A 22,566-nucleotide genomic window follows, 5' to 3' on the forward strand; every position below is an offset into this window, starting at 1 on the left:
CTACAAGGTTTCAAATAAACTGAAATTATTAATACAGAATAACATGACTTATTTCCAATAAATTAAACGGCAAAATATAGTTGGCAAAACAAACAGAAGCATATAATATACAAACAAGCATCATTTCCCCGAAGTATTTTGTCTGGGGTGTCTCTATGGCTAATATCACTTTACCTATACTTTCCTTTCCATTCTGGAAATAGCAGAGTTAAATAAACGCTTCTAGCAAAGGGCTTTCCTTTCGCTGAAGGAAGTGTACCATATAAGGGCATCTGCGTCATTCGTTTGGGTAATCCCGGCACCTACCAACTGTGCGGGGGAGACTGCTTTATTATATCTCTTCTTTTCAACAATAATCATACTTTTTGTACAAAATAAAGGCAACAATTGATAATAAATTTTGAGACCAACTCCGTATTTCACTAATCGTGGCAAATACAAGAGAATGAACAATGGAAAGAAGATGTGGGTTGTTTAGGTTTTCCCTTTCAGTTTACTATTGGTTGAGTCCTAGGTTCCCATTGATAAAATGAAGCAGCGTAGATCCGTGAGTCAGTGTGATCGAGACAGAAGAGGGGATCGCTTGCGGACCATGTACAGAGACTATACTGGGACATACTCTCATCAGGATTTAGGGTGCAGCAGCAGAGGTAGCCACAGCCCGGACTCTGGAAGTTCGCAGTTGTTTGGAACTGTCAGCATGGGTCACAATATGAGATCAACACCCCCAGATGACAGCCAGCAGGTGAGTTCTTTTTACCATATGACGTGCTATACGTGTGCTCTGATAGAATAACAGTGTATATATATATATATATATATATATATATATATATATATATATATATATATATATATAATTTTTCCCCAAACTGAAAGGGAACCTAAACTGAGAGGGACAAGGATGTTTCCTTTTCATCAATACCAGTTGCCTGGCAGTCCTGCTGATCTATTTGCTGCAGTAGTGGCTGAATCACACACCTGAAGCAAGCATGCAGCTAATCCAGTCTGACTTCAGTCAGAGCACATGATCTGCATGCTTGTTCAGGGGCTGTGGATAAAAGTATTAGAGACACAGGATCAGCAGGAGAGTCAGGCAACTGGTATTATTTTAAAAGGAAAAATCTTTATCCTCAGTTTAGGTTCCTTTTAATGTGATACTGAAGCAAAAAAAAATCTGATACTTACCTATGGAGAAGGAAGGCTCTGAGGCTCTGAATCCTATAGAGCCTTCCCTGTCCCCTCTTGGTCAGTACAGCGATATTTCCCCGCTAGGGCTCACCGACCTCCGTGAGCCCCCAGAAGGCTTTGGGAGCTACGTGTCCCTGAGTGCTCCCAAAGACCAGTGACTCCACATTGCGCATGCACAAGTGCTTTCGAGTAAAACAGAATGGAGCTGCCCATCTTTGGGAGCATTTGGGGACACTATTGCTCCCAATGCCTTCTGAGGCTCACGGGGGCAACATACTTTTACTGAGGGACAGCGCTGGAACGAGGGGACTGAGAGGGGAAAGAAAAGGCTCAGTAGGATCCAGAGCCAACCCTCTCCATAGGTAAGTATCTGACTTTTTTGTGCATCATTTCAGATTTGCTTTAATTGAATACACTGGGATTTTTTATTATTATATTTTTTTAATGATTGATAACTTCTTGTTGGTTCAGTCACCTTAGCAGCTGTATCTATACTTATTCATGCACTCCCTTCCACCGCCACCAAACACCATTGCCACTGCCTTGGGGCCTCTCTTTCTGGGGTGCAGCAGGAATCTCATCCCTCCAGTTACATTTCCTATAGTACAAGCTAAAATTCTTAAGAAAGAGGCATTGATGGGAGTCCCCTTGTCCTGGCTGAAGCAGGTGAGCAGGCCTTGGAAATGATGCACAGTACTACCTACACACTTCCGCAAGGCATGAACGCATAAAACAAACAAAAGAAATAAGTACGTGACATCATCACTATGGTATGGTCAGACCAACCCTTTAATTATCACTATTATTATTGATTTAAGGAACATTGTTTAGATATTCTATTACCAATACATATTTATCTCATGTCTTAAATACTGAGGTGACAAGCATTTAGACTCAGCACTTGGACCTCCTCAACTACAACTGGGGATACAGAGGTTGTGACCACACCAGGGCCCTTGGGCCAGTGGGCCCCATAGGGCCCTCCCTCAACCGCAGTATTAGCTCTTTATTGGTCCGGTGCTTGTAATAATCACTTTTATAGATGCTTTGAATAGTAGTAATAATTTACAAACTGTTCTCCATTCCCTTCTTGCACCTCTGACACTGTGGATGTCCTTGGTAGGTTTTGGTCGCCGTATCAATTGTTATGTATAGAGTGCTTGGGGGAACCCAATTTAAAACTTGCACTGGGGCCCGTAGCTCCTTAGCTAAGCCACTGGCTACATCCTATTGCCGCAACTGCTATTTCCTATTGACCACAAGGAAGGCTCCTTAACCCAACACTAGAGTCTCCTTTCTTAGTTTTCTAAATGTATCATGTTTATAACTTTGCTGGAGACGATAAAAGTTAAAGAAGGCCTCTTAGGAGCCAATTGCTCCTGCTGCCATTCCTGGACAGTCACATGGCTACTGTATGCCATAGAGTACTGTTGCGATACCTGAATAGAAAAGCTTTGAGCTTTCAGTTTTGGTAGTTCTTGCCTTGGTTGGTGCAGATTGAAATGCAAAAATATTTTTAGATTTAAAAATACAAAAATACTTCTTCAGCGCCCATCTATGTTTATGGCAGTTTTAGAATGAAAGTGAAATGTCCCTTTAAAGCGGACCTGAACACAGAACTTCCTCTCTGCTCTAAAAGATAAGCATCAGCATAACAACCATTAGGCTAGGTTCACAGTGGTCACTTGCATAACGCACACGATGTAATGAGTGTGAACTGCAATGGAGACTGGACATAGACTTTAATGCAAAGCCTGAATGCAGCGAGTTAGAATAATGCGATCAGTTACAACGCAGTACTGTGAACAGGCCCATAGCATTGTATGGGCAGCGAGTTGGCATGCAGAATTATTCTGCAGTGCATCTGAGCACTGTGAACAGGGCCTCTATGAAAAATATTTTTAGTTACAGCTAATACAGATCCTGCAATATATCTGCAGTGTGTCTACTTCCTGCTTTCAAGGAAGCAGACATAGGGTTAACATCCTGTGTTTGCAAATTATCTGCTCTGCCAAGTACTGCCGAGATTTGTTAGCTGACACAGCTAAGAGATCAAATTGCACTTGTGATAAGTCATAGATGAGGTGGCAATTAGACAGGCTAAACTCTCTAAATACATACAGGGTGCATTTCTCTATGCTTCCCTTCTGTCCTGTGTAAGAGTTCAGGTCCACTTTAAGGCCCATCTCTGATGCATGCCCTTCTCTGTGAGCAGCTGTGAACAGACTTGAGATAAATAGGTGGGCACAAGCCAACTCTCCGTCTTCAGTCTACACGGTAATCCCTGCAGAGAGAAGCCCTGCTGGCTTTCTGAGAGCCATGCACTGTACAATGGAGAGGGTACCCTCCTACTGCAGGAGAGTATCATAGCGGCCATTATTGTTCATACTCGTATAGTGCTTTTTTCCTGTCACACTGACAGCACTTGAGTTCTGCAGCCACATAGGACACACTCAGAAGGTCACCATAGAACATGAGGGAGGCTTCCTCAAGGACTCCTTGCTGAATAGGTACTGGTTTCAACCAGGATTCAAACTCTGGTCTCCTATGTCTTTAACCAGTACAATATTCAGCCACCATGTCATCCAAAATGATCACAGAAAAAAATATTTACATAACTTTTTGGCCTTCAAGGATTTATTTACTGTGGCCAACAGATTTGTTTGTAGTACGACTTTATTATTATTTAGTACTAGCTGAATGCCAGGCGTTGCCTGGGTATGTATTTGGCTGGTGTTGGCTCTGCCCATTTTTTCTAGCCCTAACACACAATTACTCAATGACCAAGTTTGTGAGCTTTGTGGTCTTTGGCATTAATAATTTGCACTGAAATGAAACAAATCTCATTGGCTGTCTGGGGATCCACCCCCTTTTCTGAATATGAACCCGAGTCACCCAATGACCAACTGCACCAGGTTTGAGGCTTGTGCCATTAACCAGGCAAGAATGGCAGCAATTAAATATTCCTCTTGAAAATCAGTAGGTGAATTTTGATTGGCTTTTTTAGGCTCCACCCACTTTTCTGAATATTAGTCCCAGTCACCAACTGTGCAAAGTTTGAGAACCCTGCCATTAACAGTGTAAGAATGGCTGCAGTTTACATTTTCCAAGTGAAATTTGTATTTGTCTCCACCCACTTTTGGGGTATTGGGATAAAAAGTATCCTATATGTTATTCCAGGTAATGTACTCTGTGTGTGCCAAATTTCATTCACATCCGTTCAGCCATTGATGCGTGATTGAGTAACAAACATCCAAACTTTCGCATTTATAATATTAGTGAGATTTATATAGCGTCGACATCTTCCACAGTGCTGTACAGAGTATATTGTCTTGTCACTTAACTGTACCTCAGAGGGGCTCACAGTCTTATGCTGGCGGCGCGATAGTTGTTATCAGTCGAGCCACTGATGGCTCGATTGATAATATTCAACCTGTCCGATCACCGCGGCGGATCGATACCGAGCTCGATCCCTGCGGGCGGACAATGGAAGAAACGAGCGGCTGATAAGGAACTGCCCGCGGGGACGAGCGAGAATCGATCCACGCGCCCGCGCAGACGATCGGGGACGCACCGGCTCGATTCCGTGTATGCCTAGCATTATGTCTATATCATGTAGTGCATGTATTGTAGTCTAGGGACAATTTAGGGGGAAGCCAATTAATTTATCTGTATGTTTTGGGGATGTAAGAGGAAACCAGAGTGCTTAGAGAAAACCCATGCAGACACAGGGAGAACATACGAACTCTGCCCTGGCTGGGATTTGAACCATAGACTTAGTGCTGCAAGGTGATAAAGCTAACCACTACACCACCACACTGCCCACTTTAACTTAATTATTTTTTTTAAAAAAAAAAGATGATCCTTAACAGAATAAACCTTTCCTCCTAACGTAAAGCCAGGACTGTATGTACAGTATTCTACAACAATGTTTCCCAAAGTGTGGGACTGGTATCACTTATTTTGCAAACTATCATTAGGTAAATAGGAGGGTTGTATAGATGTAGGTCCACACCTGTAGAGAAGCCTTCAGTCGTCACAATTTATTTCCTGTGCAGTATTGCATGATTAGAGCCCTCCTTGCAGCCTCAGGTTATAGATACCGTAGTGTAGGTGACTCATAGCTGATGCCATCAGAGATTTGTACAGAACATCCTAAATCACCATTTCATGCACAGCTGAATCATTACATACGCATGTACAGATAAATCATCCAGACATGTTCCCCAGCTATATTCAAAGTGATGCTCATGCTCCATATGTCCTCACTAATTAGCTTCTGATGTCCCTTCTATGCTCGTAACAGCCCATAAGGCCAGGATCACAGTTAAGTTCCCTGTGACAGCAGCAATGCATGGCACTCAGAAAACTGCACCATGCGTCCTCTGCGCATTGTATTGCATACAGTGAAGCATACAGCAATTGAAAAGTATGCTTCACGGTATTGTTAGCACAGGCATTATGTGGTCAATGCACTGCGTGTTGGGGTACTGCACTCTAACCGAACGCACTGCGAAGGCCGCACTGTGAGCGTCACATTGCTTTTGTATTGCAGTGCGATGTTCCGCGTTACAATGCGGCTGACGCATTGCAAGTCTCCACTATGAACCCGCTCCCTGGCCAGTGCAAGATGTCTACTGCGCTCCAGCATGTGTCCAGATGACGTCAGTGCAACTCCGTAAGCCGCACGCTGGAGCGCAGCAAGATGCCGAACTGTCATCTGCACCAGTGGGGACCAGAAGCCACCGGAGCTTTGGCGAGGGCACAGGATCGCTGTCAGGGGCTGGAGGAAGCACCATGGAAGTAGAGTATTGATTGTTAAACACCTCAGACCTTCCCTTTAATGTAATCAGACAGTAATTACTTCCGAACTCCTAGCTATCAGATAAATACTCAGTTTTTACTCTATTGTAAAAAAAAATGAAAACCAAAAATGATATATGTCCTCACGTATACATTCAACGCTCACATGTGACGCTGAGCTCTATGCGGTGCTAATGAGTTCCATCTGTGCAGCTATTTTTTATGTGTTACAGGAATCTGATGGGGGGGGGGGGGGGGGTGATGCTGTTCCTGGCAGGCTGTGGGCTGTTGCATCTCCTCCTAGGGCAATCTCAGTGCTGCTAATGCCCCCATGTTTGTTTAAAATTTTCAGGCATATATTTAATAAAATATTGTTTTATAGTAATTTTGCCTCAGATTTTGTGGTTAAGAGTTAAATCTTTTGCAGAAAAAAAATTAAAAGCATACATCACTTATTCATAAAGCCTCAAACAGTACATATGTTTGCTCACCCCTCCCCTCCCAGTCCATTTGAAACCATGATGTCTGATAGGCTATCAGGCATAGATTCAGCTGTTAGGACAATCACTCTGCCTATTACATGATTATATGACTAAAACGGGCGTGGTTCAGACTGACAGGAAGTGAGCAAGCAGCCGTTAGTCTCTCGGAAGTGGATCATTTGGCAATGCCAGTATTCCTTTAATTTTTTCTTGATGTTTTTATGAATTACTAATCTAAAAATAATGCTCTTTTAAATGTACCTGAACTACTACCGGCGAGACATTCAATGAAGCAGAGGGCACAATCCAACTCTGCCCCATTCCCTTTTTTATATATATCTTTGCCAATAAAGTTAGTTCACTAACAAAGAAAGTTTTTTGCAGAATCCGCTGTATTTAGTGGATGTATGCTATAATGCATAATTCGCATTTCTGATTGGCAACTGTGGTACAATACTGATTCTCTGAGGGCTCGTTTCCACTGTAGCGGTGCGGAATCGCCTGGATTCCACCGCAGAAGAAATCGCATGCAGGTGCGTTTTTTTACGCGTTATTTTACGCGATTACGCATGCGATTTCGCATAGGTTAGGCTATGTGCGTTTTTAACCATGTCACTGCCTGTGTTAATTTACATTGGTTCCTATGCGGAATCGCATGCGGAATCGCGTAAAATAACGCGTAAAAAAACGCATGCGATTTCCCTATTAAATACATTAGCGGCGATTCGCATGCATTCCACGGTACTTATCCGTTAGCCGGGCGCATCCTCTAGGTGGCGACAAAACTCCACCAGAGTTGCATCTTTCCCTACTATCCATGTCGGCCTGGAGGGGGAATAGTAATTAGCGCCACCTGCCGGATGCGCCCGGCTAACGGATAAGTACCCATTCCACTAGCAGGCGAATTCGTTGGCTCTTTTGTGCGTTTTTTCACCGCTCATAAAAACGCACCACGCAAACGCTACAGTGGAAACAGGTCCATTCACTTGCATTACATGTGCGAATCTGCATGCGTTGGACGCATGCAGATTCGCGATAGTGGAAACGAGCCCTGAATGGCCTAATACTTTTGAGTCTTGGGATTGTCCTTAAAACTCGCAGTGTCGGTAATGCGGTATTCTGGGAAATTGGAACTCCGCAGCTCATCCCTAGAGGGGATGTTAGGAATCAAGAGGGGAGTCAGTTGTGGTTAGACATCGATCGGGGGGTGGGGTTGGCTAGGTATCGAGAGGCAGAGTCGGTTAGGGGTATGCTGGCGGGGGGGGGGGGGGGGGTAGTTTGGGTTAGGCATCGAGAGGCAGAGTCAGTTAGGGTTATGCGGGGAGGGGAGGGGGGGGTGAGGTAGTAAGGTTTAGGCATCGAGCGGAAGGGCTCATGTAAGAGTAGAAAAGAAACGACACAGAACATTTATATTGCACTTTTCTCCTGCCTGACTCAAAGCGCCAGAGCTGCAGCCACATAAAGGAATCTTCAATCACATTATGCTACCCCCCCCCCCCCCCCCCGCTCTACTTACCCAAGGATACCTCCAGCCCCTGGCAGACGCAATGTCCCACGCCGCATCTCCGCTCGCAGCAGCCGGCCCGGGATCCAGGCCGGTGCAGAGGCTTCTACGCTGGCGCGAGCGCTGCTGTCAGTCACCTCCACGTTGTCCGGACTGTACTGTGCAGGCGTAGTAGTTCTGCACCTGCGCAGTACAGTCCGGACCACATGGAGGTGATTCACAGCGGTGCTCACGCAGGCGCAGTAATCCGCACCGCGGGGTCTCCGGGCCAGCGACTGCGAGATGTGCCGTGGGACATAGCGGCTCCCAGGGGCTGGAGGTAGCCCCGGGTAAGTAGAGCGGGGGGTAGCATAGTTTCATAATGATTCCTTTAAGGTGCACTTAACAGGAGACCAGGATCTTTAAGGAGCCTTGCCCAAAGACTCCTTACTGTTTTACATTCTGGCTTGAGCCACAATTCGAACCCTGGTCAAAGGCTTACATCAAAGGCAACAGCCTTACTAGTATGCTATCCAGCTGACCCTGAGAAAGGTTAGGCCATAGTAAAATATTTGTACAGATTACCAATATCCCAATATCAGAATTATCCAATTATTCATTTCAGTAGTAGAATATTGGTAATTTAACGATATTCTACTTTCGTCTGTCTCCACCACCGAAATTCCTGCGGCACCCATTTTAAATGTATGCGGTAAAGAATACTGCCACATGTGGATGAGCCTGTTATGTGTGTATTCCCAAGGTCCTTGCCTTGTTAGCACAGTGCACTACATCAGGTGAGGAATAAGGAAGACAGGTGGATTATACCACTGCACCTATGTATGCATCACATGGTGGATATTTCAAAACAAAGGGATTGGAACAGTCCGCAGTCTGTGAGGAAGAGCACCAGTCCTGCCAGATTCACATAACACATAAGTGGCAGCCCTACAGACTGCACTCACTAACTCAGCTTAGAATTCTGTATCTACTGATTGTAAACTTTAGAGTACACGTGTAAATTGCTTAATCCTCTTTCCTTCATATTTTTTTGCCCTAGTACGCCTTGAAATAGATCTATGGGACCTGTTTAACCTGCCAAGTGAATTGGTGAGGTGAGGAGAGGTTGTGAGGTGACACCATTACCGTCTATTGAAGTTCTGCCACTTACACTGTCACACACTTCATTAGATGGTGACTCAGCTCCCTGACTACGCTGACTCATTGCTCAGTAGGCAGTACAGTGAAAGAAAGCTGTCAAACAGATAGGGCTGTTCCAGCTACCTGGCTTTGCGGTGACGCTGAGATAGGTGAATCACTAGGTTAGCTGGAGAGGGATGCAAAGCCTTTGGTTGGCGAGCACTTTTCATAAATGTTTAACTAGATATTTAACTGTTTTCTTTGAATCCTGTTTGAATCAGTGTTAGGGATTAATGTGAGCAACTGTGCCTAGGCTTGTACTGGTTGTTCAGGTCTGACGGAGTACCGTATATTCTCGAGTATATGCCAGTCACCTAAAGGCAGCCGTCCAAAAATCTTACTAAGTGACGCTGTGCCCACAACCCGCCAAATGCAGAGCAAAATGTGTGATGGCTGTGCCACCCCCCTCCCAGAAGTGACCCCCTTGCCATATGCAGAGCGGAGAGTGCATGTATGGGTAATGGCTGTACCCCACCCCCCCCCCCCACCCCCCCACGAGGGACCACCTTGCCATATGCAGAGCGGAGAGTGCTTGTTTTACTACACGGTCAGGTCAGCACCACGCTGGGTTGGGAGGGCTACCTAATACTGGGGCATATCTGGCTATCTTTATTGGGTTGGGGGGGAAGGTACCTAGTACTGGAGGCACATCTGGCTATTTAAAGTGGGGAGGGGGATAGCTAATACTGGGGATACATCTGGCTATCTATGCTGGGGGGGGGGGGGGGGGCTACTTTATACTGAGCTATTTATACTGGGGAGGGGCTACCTCATACTGGGGGCACATCTGGTTATTTATACTGGGAATGGGCTACATAATACTGGGGGTATATCTGGCTATTTATACTGGGGAGGGGCTGCCAAATACTGGGGCCACATCTGGCTATTTACAATGGGGAGGGGAATACCTAATGCTAGGCTTATACTTGAATCACTTTTTTCTGGATTCTTAGATAAAAGTTGATACCTTGGCTTATAATGAAGTCAGCTTTTTGCCACTTTTTTAATTGCAGAGTGCTGAAAAGTTATTTTAAACAGAAAATGAAGGATTAGCTCCTAGGATAAAACTTAAGAGAAAAAGTGAATTGGATAGGGCCCATTGTCTTTTATGGTCTGGCCAATATAAGCTCCCCCTCAACATTTGAATTATTATTTTCAGCAATCTTTTTTTCTTTTTATGGTGGATAGCACAGTCACCTCTGGGCACTTCACATCTCAAACACATACAGATTATGAGCTCCTCAGTTAGTGACATGACTGTGTGCTCTGTAACGTGTGAAGATAATGTCAGTGCCATATAAATACATAATATGGTAAGACATAGGACTGTGACTATGTTAGGAATTGGATTGTGAGCTCCTTTGAGGACATAGCTACAGACTCTGAACAATGCTTTAAAAGATGTCACTGCCATATAAATAATAAATAATAAAAAAGGCATCCAGTAAAAAGGGTGCAGGAGATAGCCGCTAGAAGAATACCAGTAAAATTACAGATATTCTACTACTTAAAGAATACCCGAGGTAACATGTGACATGATGAGATAGACATGTGTATGTACAGTGCCTAGCACACATATAGCTATGCTATGTTCCTTTTCTTCTTTCTCTGCCTGAATGAGTTAAACATCAGGTATGTAAGTGGCAGTTCCTGTCTGAGTCAGGACTGGGTCAGACTATAGTGTGACCCTCACTGATAAGAAATTACAACTATAAAACACTTTCCTAGCATAAAATGTCTTCTGAGAGCAGGAAATAAATAAAAAGGGGCAATAGTTCATAGATTTTAGCTCTAGCATACTTCAATGAATGTGTCATTGAGAAAAAAACAATAAAACAGTAAAAACTTAAAAAGTAGATTTAAAAAAAAGTAGATTTAAATATAAAATAAAACTGTGGACTATCTGAAAACGTTCATTTTTAGGAGGAGGAGGATAGATACAATTGTTTATTTCCTTAGTTTATTTTCACCTCGGGTGTCCTTTAATTCCAATAACCATAAGACCCCCAACAACCCCCCTTTCCCCTGTGGTGCCTAACCTTGGAGCTAACAAGTGTGGTGTCTGTCCCTGACTTCCCCTACACCATTTTTCTTTTCTATAAATAAGTAATAAATACATGTATGTATGTTTCTCAGAACTGTCATCAGAATATTTCTAATCTTAAGAACATTTCCTGATTTGTGTCACATAATGGAAATAGCCAGTGACATCATTGTAAATGAATTTCTGGGACGTCCAATTTCTTTTTCTTGCTGCTTGGAAAGTAAGTTTCCATCCATGGGGAACTCTGCATAGAGGTCTCTGCCGAGTTCTGACGCTGGGAACGTGCAGTGTGTGCTCTGTCTACTCTACCGCATGCAAGCTCACACTGCCACCTAGCGGTACTCAGATGAGATCGACACGTGGGTAAATAGAAGTACAGTATATTTTTCCATGCAGTGCAGAACTTTTCATGGAATCCCAGATCGATTTTTCTTCAATTCAAAACGAAAGAGTTTAATAAACTCTGTTATTATTTATTTTATGGCTGTCTTTGTTCTTGGTGCAATGTAGAGATTTCTCCTAGTATCCTGACCAGGGGACAGTCAGGACCTTTCTGCATGCTTCTTGAAGTGAGAGATTATGATTATTATTATCCTATATAACAATAGGCAACTGTCCCTGCGTACGTCCGTGCTTTTTTGCTACTGCGCATGTGCACGGACCTAGCCTCACACAGACAGGAGGACAGGGAAGGAGGCCAGGGAGCCAGGTGGGCGGTGCGGCCAGGTGTGGGGCGGGTGCGCGCGGTGCGCGTGCGCAGTACATGCGGCGGCGAAAAACACAGACTCTAGAGCCCGTTGTTTAAATGGGCTTGGGTCTGCTAGTTGATATATAAAGCGCCATCATATTCCATGGAGGCTGCCATATTTATTTCCTTTTAACCACTTGCCGACCGCGCACTCATAACGCGCGTCGGCAAAGTGGCAGCTGCAGGACCAGCGACGCAGATCTGTGTCGCCGGCTGCAGGCTGATTGCTTCCTGTCAATTCACGGCGGGGGGCTCTGTGAATAGCCTGCAGGCCGCCGATTGCGGCTCGCAGGCTAAATGTAAACACAAGCAGAAATAATGCGCTTTGTTTACATTTGTACAACGCTGCTAACAGTAGCAGCGTTGTACTAGATCAGCTATCCCCCCGGCCAATCAGCGGCCGGGGATCGCTGTCACATGACAGGCAGGAGCCTGTTAGAGGCTGCACAGGACAGATCCGTTCCTGTGCAGCCTCCGATCTCTGGGGAAGGGAGGGAGGAGAGGGAGAGTGGGAATCCTGCGGTGGAGGGGGCTTTGAGGTGCCCCCCCCCCGCCGGCCACACGCAGGCAGGAGCGATCAGACCCCCCCAGCACATCATCCCCCTAGTGGGGGAAAAAGGGGGGCGATCTGGTCGCTCTGCCTGGTGTTTGATCTGTGCTGGGGGCTGTAGAGCCCACCCAGCACAGATCAGCTAAATCAGCGCTGGTCCTTAAGGGGGGGTAAAGGCTGGGTCATCAAGTGGTTAAACGATACCAGTTGCCTGGCAGTCCTGCTGTTCCTCTGCCTCTAATACTTACCTGACTGTACGGAAGTGATGGCAGTTTTTTTGTAATTTTTGCCCACTCTGCAGTCAATGCCATAATAAATAGTGTTTACACTCGTTACAGAAGTTTGCTTGCTTCCTCTCAGGCCAGGAAGTGAAGGAAATTCTCTTGGATCACACTAATTTGCCGCAATTCACAGTGCAGGTGGCCCCGACATATATCGGGTGTGTCACGCAACCAAGTTTACACTGATAGCTGATCTTTTAATGGGCGCTTATGGCGGCACCCAGAGGGTCTTAAGGGTTAGGTGTAGAAGGGTTAGGTGTGTGGTGGGGTTAATGTTAGCCACCCACCATCGTTTAGTGTTGGGCATCAAAAGGGAGGGTCCTTTGTGAGAACAGGGCTAGGAGAGGATATAGTAAAATATTGGTAAAATTACCAATATTATGCTATAATGGATAATAGAATATCAGTAAAATGACAGATATTCTTTTATCCTTATTTTGCGCCTATAGTGGATAATAAAATATTTGCAAAATTATAGATATTCTATCACTCTTATTTCGCGCCCATTTCTTCATGGGGTGCTTTTTATATATATATATGTTACGGCCAGAACCCGAAGTGTGGCCACTTCGCGTTTTGGCCAGCCACTTCGGGTTCTGGCCGGCCAATGTGCGAAGTGGCCGCAGCGCAGCGGCCATTGTTAGAAATGTAATGTTTACGCCGTCTCGCTGCGGCCAAATTGATGACAACTTGCTTAATTTAATTAAATATAGCCGGCGGCAATGTAATATATGAAGCCGCCGGCTTTTGCACTGCCTCTCTCCTCCCCCGCCTCTCTCCTCTCCCCGCCTCCCATACAATAAGTAGCAGCCGGCGGGGACATGCCTGTCCCCGAGAGTCGTTCATCGCGGCAGGGGCAGCAGAGCGGGGAGGCTGCAGACATTGCTTCTGCCAGCACCCGCTCTGCAGGAACGGCAGGATTCCCCTGCCGCGACGAACGACTCTCGGGACACGTGTGTCCCCGCCAGCTGCTACTTATTGTGCGGGGGGGGGGGGGGGGAGAGGAGAGAGGCAGTGCGAAAGGGCTTCATCTATTACATTGCCGCCGGCTATATTTCATTAACTTAAGAAAGTTGTCATCAATTTGGCCGCAGCGAGACGGCGTAAACATAACATTTCTAACAATGGCCGCTGCGCTGCGGCCACTTCGCACATTGGCCGGCCAGAACCCGAAGTGGCTGGCCAGAACAAGAAGTGGCCACACTTCGGGTTCTGGCCGTAACATATACACAATTCTCCCAGGCAGGACGCAGATGGCTGTAAAGACTCTTGTTCTCACTCCTTTCTACACTATCCATAATTAAAATAAGTTATTTTTGTATCGATCCCATTGATCTGATCAAATTGTTTAGCAGTATTTTTTTCTCTTAAAGGAAACCTGAGACAAAAAAAAATGAAAGCATTTATACATACCTGGGGTTTCCTCCAGGCCGTGGGCACCCTCACCGTCCTCCCGGGCCACTTTGATCATCCACTGGCCGTCTCGGTAAATCCTCCAGCTGCCCTTAGTCGCACCATACTGCCACTGGCGTAGCTAAGCAGCTGTGGGCCCCGATGCAAGTTTTACAATGGGGCCCCCCAAGCGCTCTATACATAACAATTTATATGGCGCATCAAAACCTGCCAATGGCAGCTGCAGTGTCAGAGGTGCAAGAAGGGAACAGGGAACAGTTTGTTAATGATTACTACTATTTAAAGCATCTATAGAAGTGAATATTACCAGCACAGGACCAATGGAGAGCTAATACTGTGATTGAGGGAGGGCCCTATGGGCACCCCTATCGTGCTCCCGTTGATCCTGATCGATTGTCCGCGATATTGTACTGTTAACAGCCACTTTAAGGTTCAGCTCACACTGCATGGGTCAAAAACTGATCCTTTAAAAACTGATCTGTTTTCAGTTTCAAACTGATCAGTTTTTAACTTTGGGCATCAGTTTTTCATCCTTGTATTCCATTCGGTTCCCCGTCACCACCCGCTTGGTATACCCGCGACGCACCCGACGGCTCAGAATTATTGCAGACTCCCTATACTGATGTGAACAGATCCTATTGCTTGGTGTTCCATTTCGTTCCGCTAAATGGATCGTTTTTTAGTGCAACAAGAACCAAGACTTATAGTCTTCATGAAAAATGTCTCAGGAGTGTTACAGATACTTGCATCATAACGGAATTTAGCACAACGTTGCTCTGTTGAATTTGTTTTCCAATGAGTAATTGATTTATTTTCTTGTTTCCAGAAATATTCACCTCACACCTCAGCCATTCCGTTTGTACCAACGCTAAACGCAATAACATCAAACCAAGACCTCAACTGGATGATTCAGCCAAGTGTACGGCCGCTGTCCTTACCACCCTACCCCAGTCCACGCCACGGTGTCATCAGAAGCATGGGGGGAGGCCTGAGCATGGGACGAAGACGAGTTGGTGAACATGTAAGTATTATGGTGCAAACGTCTTCCAATCTTATTTCTCCCCCCCCAAAAAAACTTTAAAAAATACATTCAGATTAGGATCACTCATGAGTTTTAAAGCCTGGATATGAGTCACTGAAAAGAGGCAGGTTTTCAGGCTTTGAAGCAAGTCTGTAGTCCGCCCGCCTTCTTCTGGTTTCAGATCAGTACAACCTGATTCCCTTCCATAGTTACATAGTTAGTTTGAAAAAAGACAAACATCCATCAAGTTCCACCAGAAGGAAAAACAAAAAAAAAACACCATCCTGAACCTGCACATACCCAGTTGATCCAGGGTAAGGTTTGGGCCAACTAGCCTTAAAAGGTAAATATCCCTTCCCGATTCCAGATGGAGTCAGATGAATTCCTGGATCAACTTTCCCAGGAATTACCTGGTAATTATAGCTGTGGATGCCCTTCAAAGCAAAGAACGCATCCAAGCCCTCTTTTAATGCAGATATAGAGTTTGCCATAACTGCTTCTTGAGATGCTTGTCCTGCATTCATCTGTCATGCAGATGAAGCAAATAATATGGCTGGTTGCTATAGGCAACCGGTACAAATACTTTCCACATGAGGAACTGCTCAACAAATTACCTGAAATCAATTAAAAGTTGATAATTTAATGGCACTATATCCTCAGAAGATTCAAACAAAGCAATTAAATCAGCCTGATATACTGATATGTGCATGGTCAGTCCAAGAGTAATAAGTTGAGCCAAACAGTCAGGCAAATATTATATTTCACCTTTTTTATTGTACAGTACTTTTTGTGTATTTCTACAGTTCACCCCTATATTGAATAAAATCCTCCAGTATTGTTAAAGCGGCATGTATTAGCATGTTTTGCAACTTTTTGAGATAAGAAAAAGTGTCACCTTTATGACACACCCCTCTGACACACCTCCAATGATGTTTTCGTCAGACTCCTAGTGACGCATAAAGAAAAGTACACATACAGTATGCAAAGACATCGTTTATCATTCAAACTATACTTTTCTATCATCATTTTTAAAATTATTATATTAACATTTGAAAATAAGAAATATATCAATATATAAAAGATGGAAATAAATGCAAGCGTCCCTGAAGCAAAAAATGAAATAGTTAGATACCTAATTAGTGGGAAGCTTCGAGATTATCCAGAGGCTTGTTCTTTCATCTCTCCTTCCCAGCACAGGGTCCTTCTGAACATACAGAAAAACTAAGAACAGCACTCGGGGGAGAATCCGACTTAAGGCTCCCTGCACACTGCAAATCCGTTTTCCGATTCCGATTCCGATTCCGATTCCGATTTTCCTTGAATACATTCAACAGAAAAACGGATCAAAAAACGCAGCATGCAGTTAAGATTAAAAATCTGAATCGGAATCGGATGTAAAAACAGATTAAAAATCTGAATCTGAATCTGATTTGCTTGCAGTGTGCAAGAGGCCTTAAACTGTTCCAGGCAGGAAAAAGGCCCCTAATAATGCACTAAAATATAACTTTTTCATTAAAGAGAATCTGTATTGTTAAAATCGCACAAAAGTAAACATACCAGTGCGTTAGGGGACATCTATTACCCTCTGTCACAATTTCGCCGCTCCCCGCCGCATTAAAAGTAGTCAAAAACTGTTTTAAAAAGTTTGTTTATAAACAAACAAAATGGCCACCAAAACAGGAAGTAGGTTGATGTACAGTATGTCCACACATAGAAAATACATCCATACACAAGCAGGCTGTATACAGCCTTACTTCTGAATCTCAAGAGATCACTTGTGTGTGTTTACCTTCTGTCCCCAGCTTCTCTCATGCACTGAACATTACAGGCTTCCTGCAGACAGCTCTGCCTATGTCGTTAACTCCTTAGTATGTGACAGACAAGCTCCTTTCACAGCCTCCAGAGGAGGATTTTTATCCAGCTCTCTTCTATCACTGTTAAGGCAGCCATACACTGGTCGATGTGCCATCAGATCGACCAGCTGACAGATCCCTATCTGATCGAATCTGATCAGATAGGGATCGTATGGCTGCCTTTACTGCAAACAGATTGTGAATCGATTTCAGCCTGAAACCGATCACAATCTGTTCAGCTGCTCCTGCCGCCTGTCCTCCCCCCGCGCATACATTACCTGACGCTGGCATCTTCTCCACGCTGCACCGCTCTGTTCTTGCTCCATCTCGGCGCTTCCTGTGTCACTCCGTGACCAGGAAGTTCAAATAGAGCGCCCTCTATTTGAACTTCCTGGGTCACTGCAGTGACCCAGGAAGCGCCGGGATGGAGCGGGTGCAGCGCTGAGAAGATGCGGAGAAGACGCCCGGGAGCCCGCATCAGGTAATGTATTTTTCATCGGATCGGCCGCCGCTAGCGACGCGCACTTTACCCGCGGGCGATCGAGGGTAATTTCCCGCACGGCGCGATCGACGGACCGATCCGATTTCGGGAGGAAATCGGATCGTCGGCGGCGTTTACCGCGAACGATTGGCAGCAGATTCGATCCCAGGATCGAATCTGCTGTCGAAACGGCCGGGAATCGGGCCAGTGTATGGCCACCTTTAAGATAGCAGAGAAGCTGCTGGCTTATGTAAATAAAACACACACTGGAGTGTGCATAGAGGAACAGTTCAACACTGAAGAACTTGGCAGCCTTCCAGACACAGGCCGACAAGTCTGACAGGGGAAAGATACATTGATTTGTTACAGAGATGGTTATAGTAGAAAGAGCTGCAGCAAGCCAGATCACATTAGAATAGGTTTAGGAACTTGTAGGAAGGTAGAAAAAACGTTGTAATTTTTGTTACAGAGTCACTTTAAGCAATAAAAGAGACAACGACAATAAATGGTGTTTTGAACTTGGTGTCTAGTGCTTTGGTCCACACGCTAGTATCTGTTGGAATAGCATGTAGGGCCTAACACCATATATGGTATAGATGAATGAGAGGAGACAGAGAGGTTTCCACAGTGTTAATATTATCACTCATGGGAATATGTAACCCAAGTCACAGGCAAACAATGTCAGGCTCTGCGTTCCTCCACTATCAATCGCATTTAGTAAGGCACATTGTTTGCGGACATAAGTGGGGACAAATCACCCTTACACATAGATAAAACAAGGGCTTGACATTTTTCAACCAACAAAAGGCTTCATCGGGAGTGCAAATCAAATATTAGGGGCCTATTTTCCTGCCTGGAACAGTTTAAACTCCTTCTGAACATACTCAACAAGAGCCTGTTGAATATGCTCTTGTTACCACGGTTCCATCCACATATGAGTGCATCTGTACTAGGCATGCATGAGTACAGTCCCGGTAGAATGAAGCTTCCTGGTAGAATGAAGCTCCATGCACCGCTTTTTACTTTGTGCACGACCGGCTTAGTTCTACTGGTTATGAGTGGACCATACATGCGCAAGCACAGTGTGAATGCGCTGATACACAGATGGGAGCATGGCAACAAGAGCATATTCAACAAGCTCTTGTAAAATATTGTCGGAGGAACCAGAGCTAATACTACAGAAAAGGGCGTGGACATGAAGAAGAATAGGGTCCTGGGCAGCAACAGTGGGCTTGAGGAGGATCTGGGAAACCTCTGGACCATCCATTGGCTTCCCACTGATTAGGAAAATATATAACCTTTATACTTATACTTTTATATTGCTTTAAACACAGTTTTCTAAAGAAAAATACAAATGTTTACATAGGTGTATACATAAGCCCTATTAAGCTGAGTACTCACCACCCAGCGACTTCCCCTAGACGACTAGCATGCAGCAATTCCTCTTTTAGCTCGCAATGTCACATGCCGTTACACGACAGGCGTGAACGGGAAGTCAAGCGAATGTGGTACTTTGCACATCAGGGGTCTTAAAGATGCGTCCCACAATGACAGTCGTTATCGTTGTGCATCGCTAAATGTCGTTCGTGTGATTGTGTGCCTTTACCTATGTCGCGAGATTGCAGAAACGACCATTCATTGCTAAAAAAAATTTTTTAAAAAATCACAGCTCGTCAGGAAAATCGCACGGTGGGTATGGGCCTTTAGAGGGACAGAGGGATTTGGTTTCCAAAGAGGGCCTGTCCCTCTAAAAAAAGGGACAGCTATATATTAAAGATCGGGTGTATGCAACTCCCTGATTAGTACTAGTACTGCTCATGTGGGGACTGTACTATACCCCGAACAGTTAAAGATTTTAGCGCCTGAATTTGGAAGCATTACACATGTTACGGAAACGGTTGATGGGCGACTCATAGCCGAAGAGGGGGGGAGGGGGTGAGTCACGGGGAAAAGAAGCTGGGACATGAGTGCCAAATTGTAAATTGCAGAGGGATAAACACTAATGCCTGAGTCACCAGGTCACACACACTGCCAATCCTTCCATTCATAAGGTAAGCAGACGCCATTCAGTCCTTAATGCTTTGTGACCTATGTACATAGCAAGTGCACAGGATGGGCTGTGGCACTGCCAGCAACCCACATCTCTACACCTCAGGACAGCTGTACCCCCTACATACATAAGCTCTCTGCATATTCTCATTGCAACAGGATGAGTTATGTGAATACATGAATGAATCACTCAGCCACTTCACCCTTCAACTATTTACTTATTTACTGAGTGTTTGTTTGATCTGCTTCTGGTATGATTTATCCACCATAGATGTTCTAAATTGCTGTTTTCCTTTCAAAGATCTCACACGAAGAAGAAGAGAGAAGAAGATTACGGAGAGAGAGAAACAAGGTTGCAGCGGCCAAATGCAGGAACCGTCGCAAAGAGCTGACCGATTATCTCCAAGCGGTAAGTCAAGACAATCGATGGAAATTTATTTTATTTCTAAGGTATAGGGAAATAAAATGACCCTTTGTAGATGTTATTTCTGTTGCTTAGGTTTGCTGCTCACCAGAGCCCAGATGAACGAAAGTTTGAGTTATTTCTCCAGAACCTGTTCACACAGGGCCACCATCAGGGCATCAGAACCCTTACTGGTGTATGGGGCCCGGAAACAGCCTACGACCCGGTCAAGCTGATTACCGAGTCCTGCCGCAGCCACATGTACTGGCGCGGCCCCCAGGGAAAGCTATATGGGGGGTAACTAGACCACCAGGGCAGTCCAAAAGGACATTATGTTTGGGGATTTATGGGGGTACTCTGCATAATTAACTTTGGTGTTTTTTAAGAAGAGAGCGAGTCTTCCGGCTTATACTTGGTAGTTTAAGGTGGGGGAGTTTGGGGAAATTCCTATGTATCGATGTGTAATGCTGCTTAAATATATTTGGGGAACATGCTGCTTAATCATTAATTTTATGGAGAAATATTGTGTCTGTACTGTACTTGCACCCAAAATGTCACCCAAGGGATCGGGACCCAAACCCGGCAGGTGACAGTCCTTGTACATGTGTACAAGGCTTAATCTTTTATTTGACTCATCCAACAAGCAAAAGAAGTTTTAAAAATTAGGTGACAAAAATAATATCCAAGTTAAGTTACTTAAACAAGGATGGTCAACAAGATGTAAATAATTTGGAGTGGTTGAAAAATGATTCCCCTTTTTAATGCAAATTTATGCAGTTTGAAATTAAACCAAGGTGGGGTTTGACAGCTCAATTTACAAGATGCGTGAAATTGCATAATTGTGCATCAACACAGAATTATTTGCACCTCATTGACCATCCCTACTCAGAAACAACTAAGGGCTCTTTCCTACCAGATAACGTGCACAGGCACAATTGCGTGCACACGTTACGATGCACGGCATGACAACGGGAAGTTGCGCTTTGATGCGTATCAGCTGTGCTAGTTCCTCTGGAATGTTTTAACTAATGTGAACGGTAAGATAAAATTCAGTGGACTTAAAGCTGAACAGAAAGTCAATGTTTTATAGCTGAAGTGAAAAATGACTCAGGAGAGATAATTCTTGGTTTTGTGAATCAACGATAGAAAAGTAAAATGTGCATGAAACTAAATATTCTTTTCCTCATTTTCAGGAAACAGACAAACTCGAAGAGGAGAAGTCATCTCTACAAAAGGAGATCGCAGAGCTGCAAAAGCAGAAAGATAAGCTGGAGTTGATTCTCGATGCCCATCAGCCGATCTGCAAAGTGGTCCACTCTCAACAAAGTAGCAAGCAAGGGAATTCCTCAAGACCTATAAAGCAAGAAACGCACGAAGAACGAGGTTCCAAAATCAAGCTTCCCAGAATAGAGATCAGCGACACCGTTCTTGAACCAGAAGCTCTTCACACTCCCACACTAATGAAGACACCGTCAATTACACCCTTCACACCATCACTGGTGTTCACCTACCCAGGAGCTCAAGAATCCTGTTCCACGGCTCATCGGAAACTCAGTTCAAGTAGTAGCAATAATAGCGGGGATCAAAGTCCTGCATCCCTCAGCTCACCAACTTTATTGACTCTTTAGTCTGTATTTGGAGGGGAGGTTGCCTTTAGTGTTACACTATGTCTAAACTGATCTGAGATACAGTTATGCTTGTCTTAACAATGTTTTAGATCCCATATATAGGATTAGATTCACTTTATCAGTAAAGCATGCTATCACGTTTTTCTACGTTGGTTTCTTTTTAATATATTTGTCTCATTATTAAGGGATTTGGTTAGATGCGTGGCCTTCTTTTATAGGGTCGCAAGTAAAGATGGAAATATAGCTATATAACCACAGGGTCACAGTTAGAGGCAGAGCCGCATTAAACTGCTTGTCCACTGTTACATAGCGGCAGAGCCGAAAGTTTAGATGACTGCGTAGTAGTCTCATGGGTAAAAGCATCGGCAGAGCCGGATGACTTAATACCGTATTTATTAAAGTATATTTTTATAAGCTCACTGTTTGGGGTACGTAGATTTTGATAATGATTTATTATAATAAAAATACCCCCAAATAAATTTGTGTTTATTTTGTTTTATTTATCACACTCTTTTTCAAAGATAAATTCTCAACAACACAACTGTACTGAAAGCTAATCTTCAAGTATGTACTTGTATGAGTCTGTATCTACATACTTGTTAGCAGGGCTGGTCGGTACACAAATTATCCAACTCCGACTCCTCAGTTCATGAAACTATTGACTCGGACTCGGACTCCAAGGCCCATATGCAATTAACTTTTTCTCCTCAGTTTTCTACTAGGTGATATTTTTAAACATTTCAATAAAATGCCTTTGAAGCCACCAGAAAGAAAGAAAATACTCAAAATAATTTTGGTAGTACTTTTCACTTACTTTTTACATAGTTACATAGTTATTTTGGTTGAAAAAAGACATACGTCCATCGAGTTAAAACAGGTACCTTTTTTAGTTGAAAATGTTATTTTAAATCAAACATGAAAAATTATCTTCTAGGA

The 22,566-nt window shown here is 44.2% G+C and overlaps 1 protein-coding gene across 1 annotated transcript; it reads left to right on the forward strand.

Moving 5' to 3' along the window:
- The first annotated feature begins 568 nt into the window (after positions 1-568).
- FOSL1 (FOS like 1, AP-1 transcription factor subunit) lies at positions 569-22,109 on the forward strand. Its single transcript, XM_068261693.1, has 4 exons — positions 569-745; positions 15,022-15,216; positions 19,901-20,008; positions 21,196-22,109. Exons 1-4 carry the CDS (start codon positions 593-595, stop codon positions 21,628-21,630), a joined length of 891 nt encoding a protein of 296 aa, XP_068117794.1. The 5' UTR covers positions 569-592; the 3' UTR covers positions 21,631-22,109.
- The last annotated feature ends 457 nt before the right edge of the window (positions 22,110-22,566 follow it).

Source organism: Hyperolius riggenbachi, chromosome 11 (assembly GCF_040937935.1).
Source record: "Hyperolius riggenbachi isolate aHypRig1 chromosome 11, aHypRig1.pri, whole genome shotgun sequence".
Classification (NCBI taxonomy): Eukaryota; Metazoa; Chordata; class Amphibia; order Anura; family Hyperoliidae; genus Hyperolius; species Hyperolius riggenbachi.

What these genes read in the sequence shown, in the direction of transcription:
- FOSL1 (XM_068261693.1), top strand. Translation starts at nt 593, where the DNA reads ATGTACAGAGACTATACTGGGACATACTCTCATCAGGATTTAGGGTGC. An exon ending in CCCCAGATGACAGCCAGCAG is followed by an intron (nt 746 to 15,021) that starts GTGAGTTCTTTT and finishes TCTTGTTTCCAG; the next exon opens with AAATATTCACCTCACACCTC. An exon ending in TGACCGATTATCTCCAAGCG is followed by an intron (nt 20,009 to 21,195) that starts GTAAGTCAAGAC and finishes CCTCATTTTCAG; the next exon opens with GAAACAGACAAACTCGAAGA.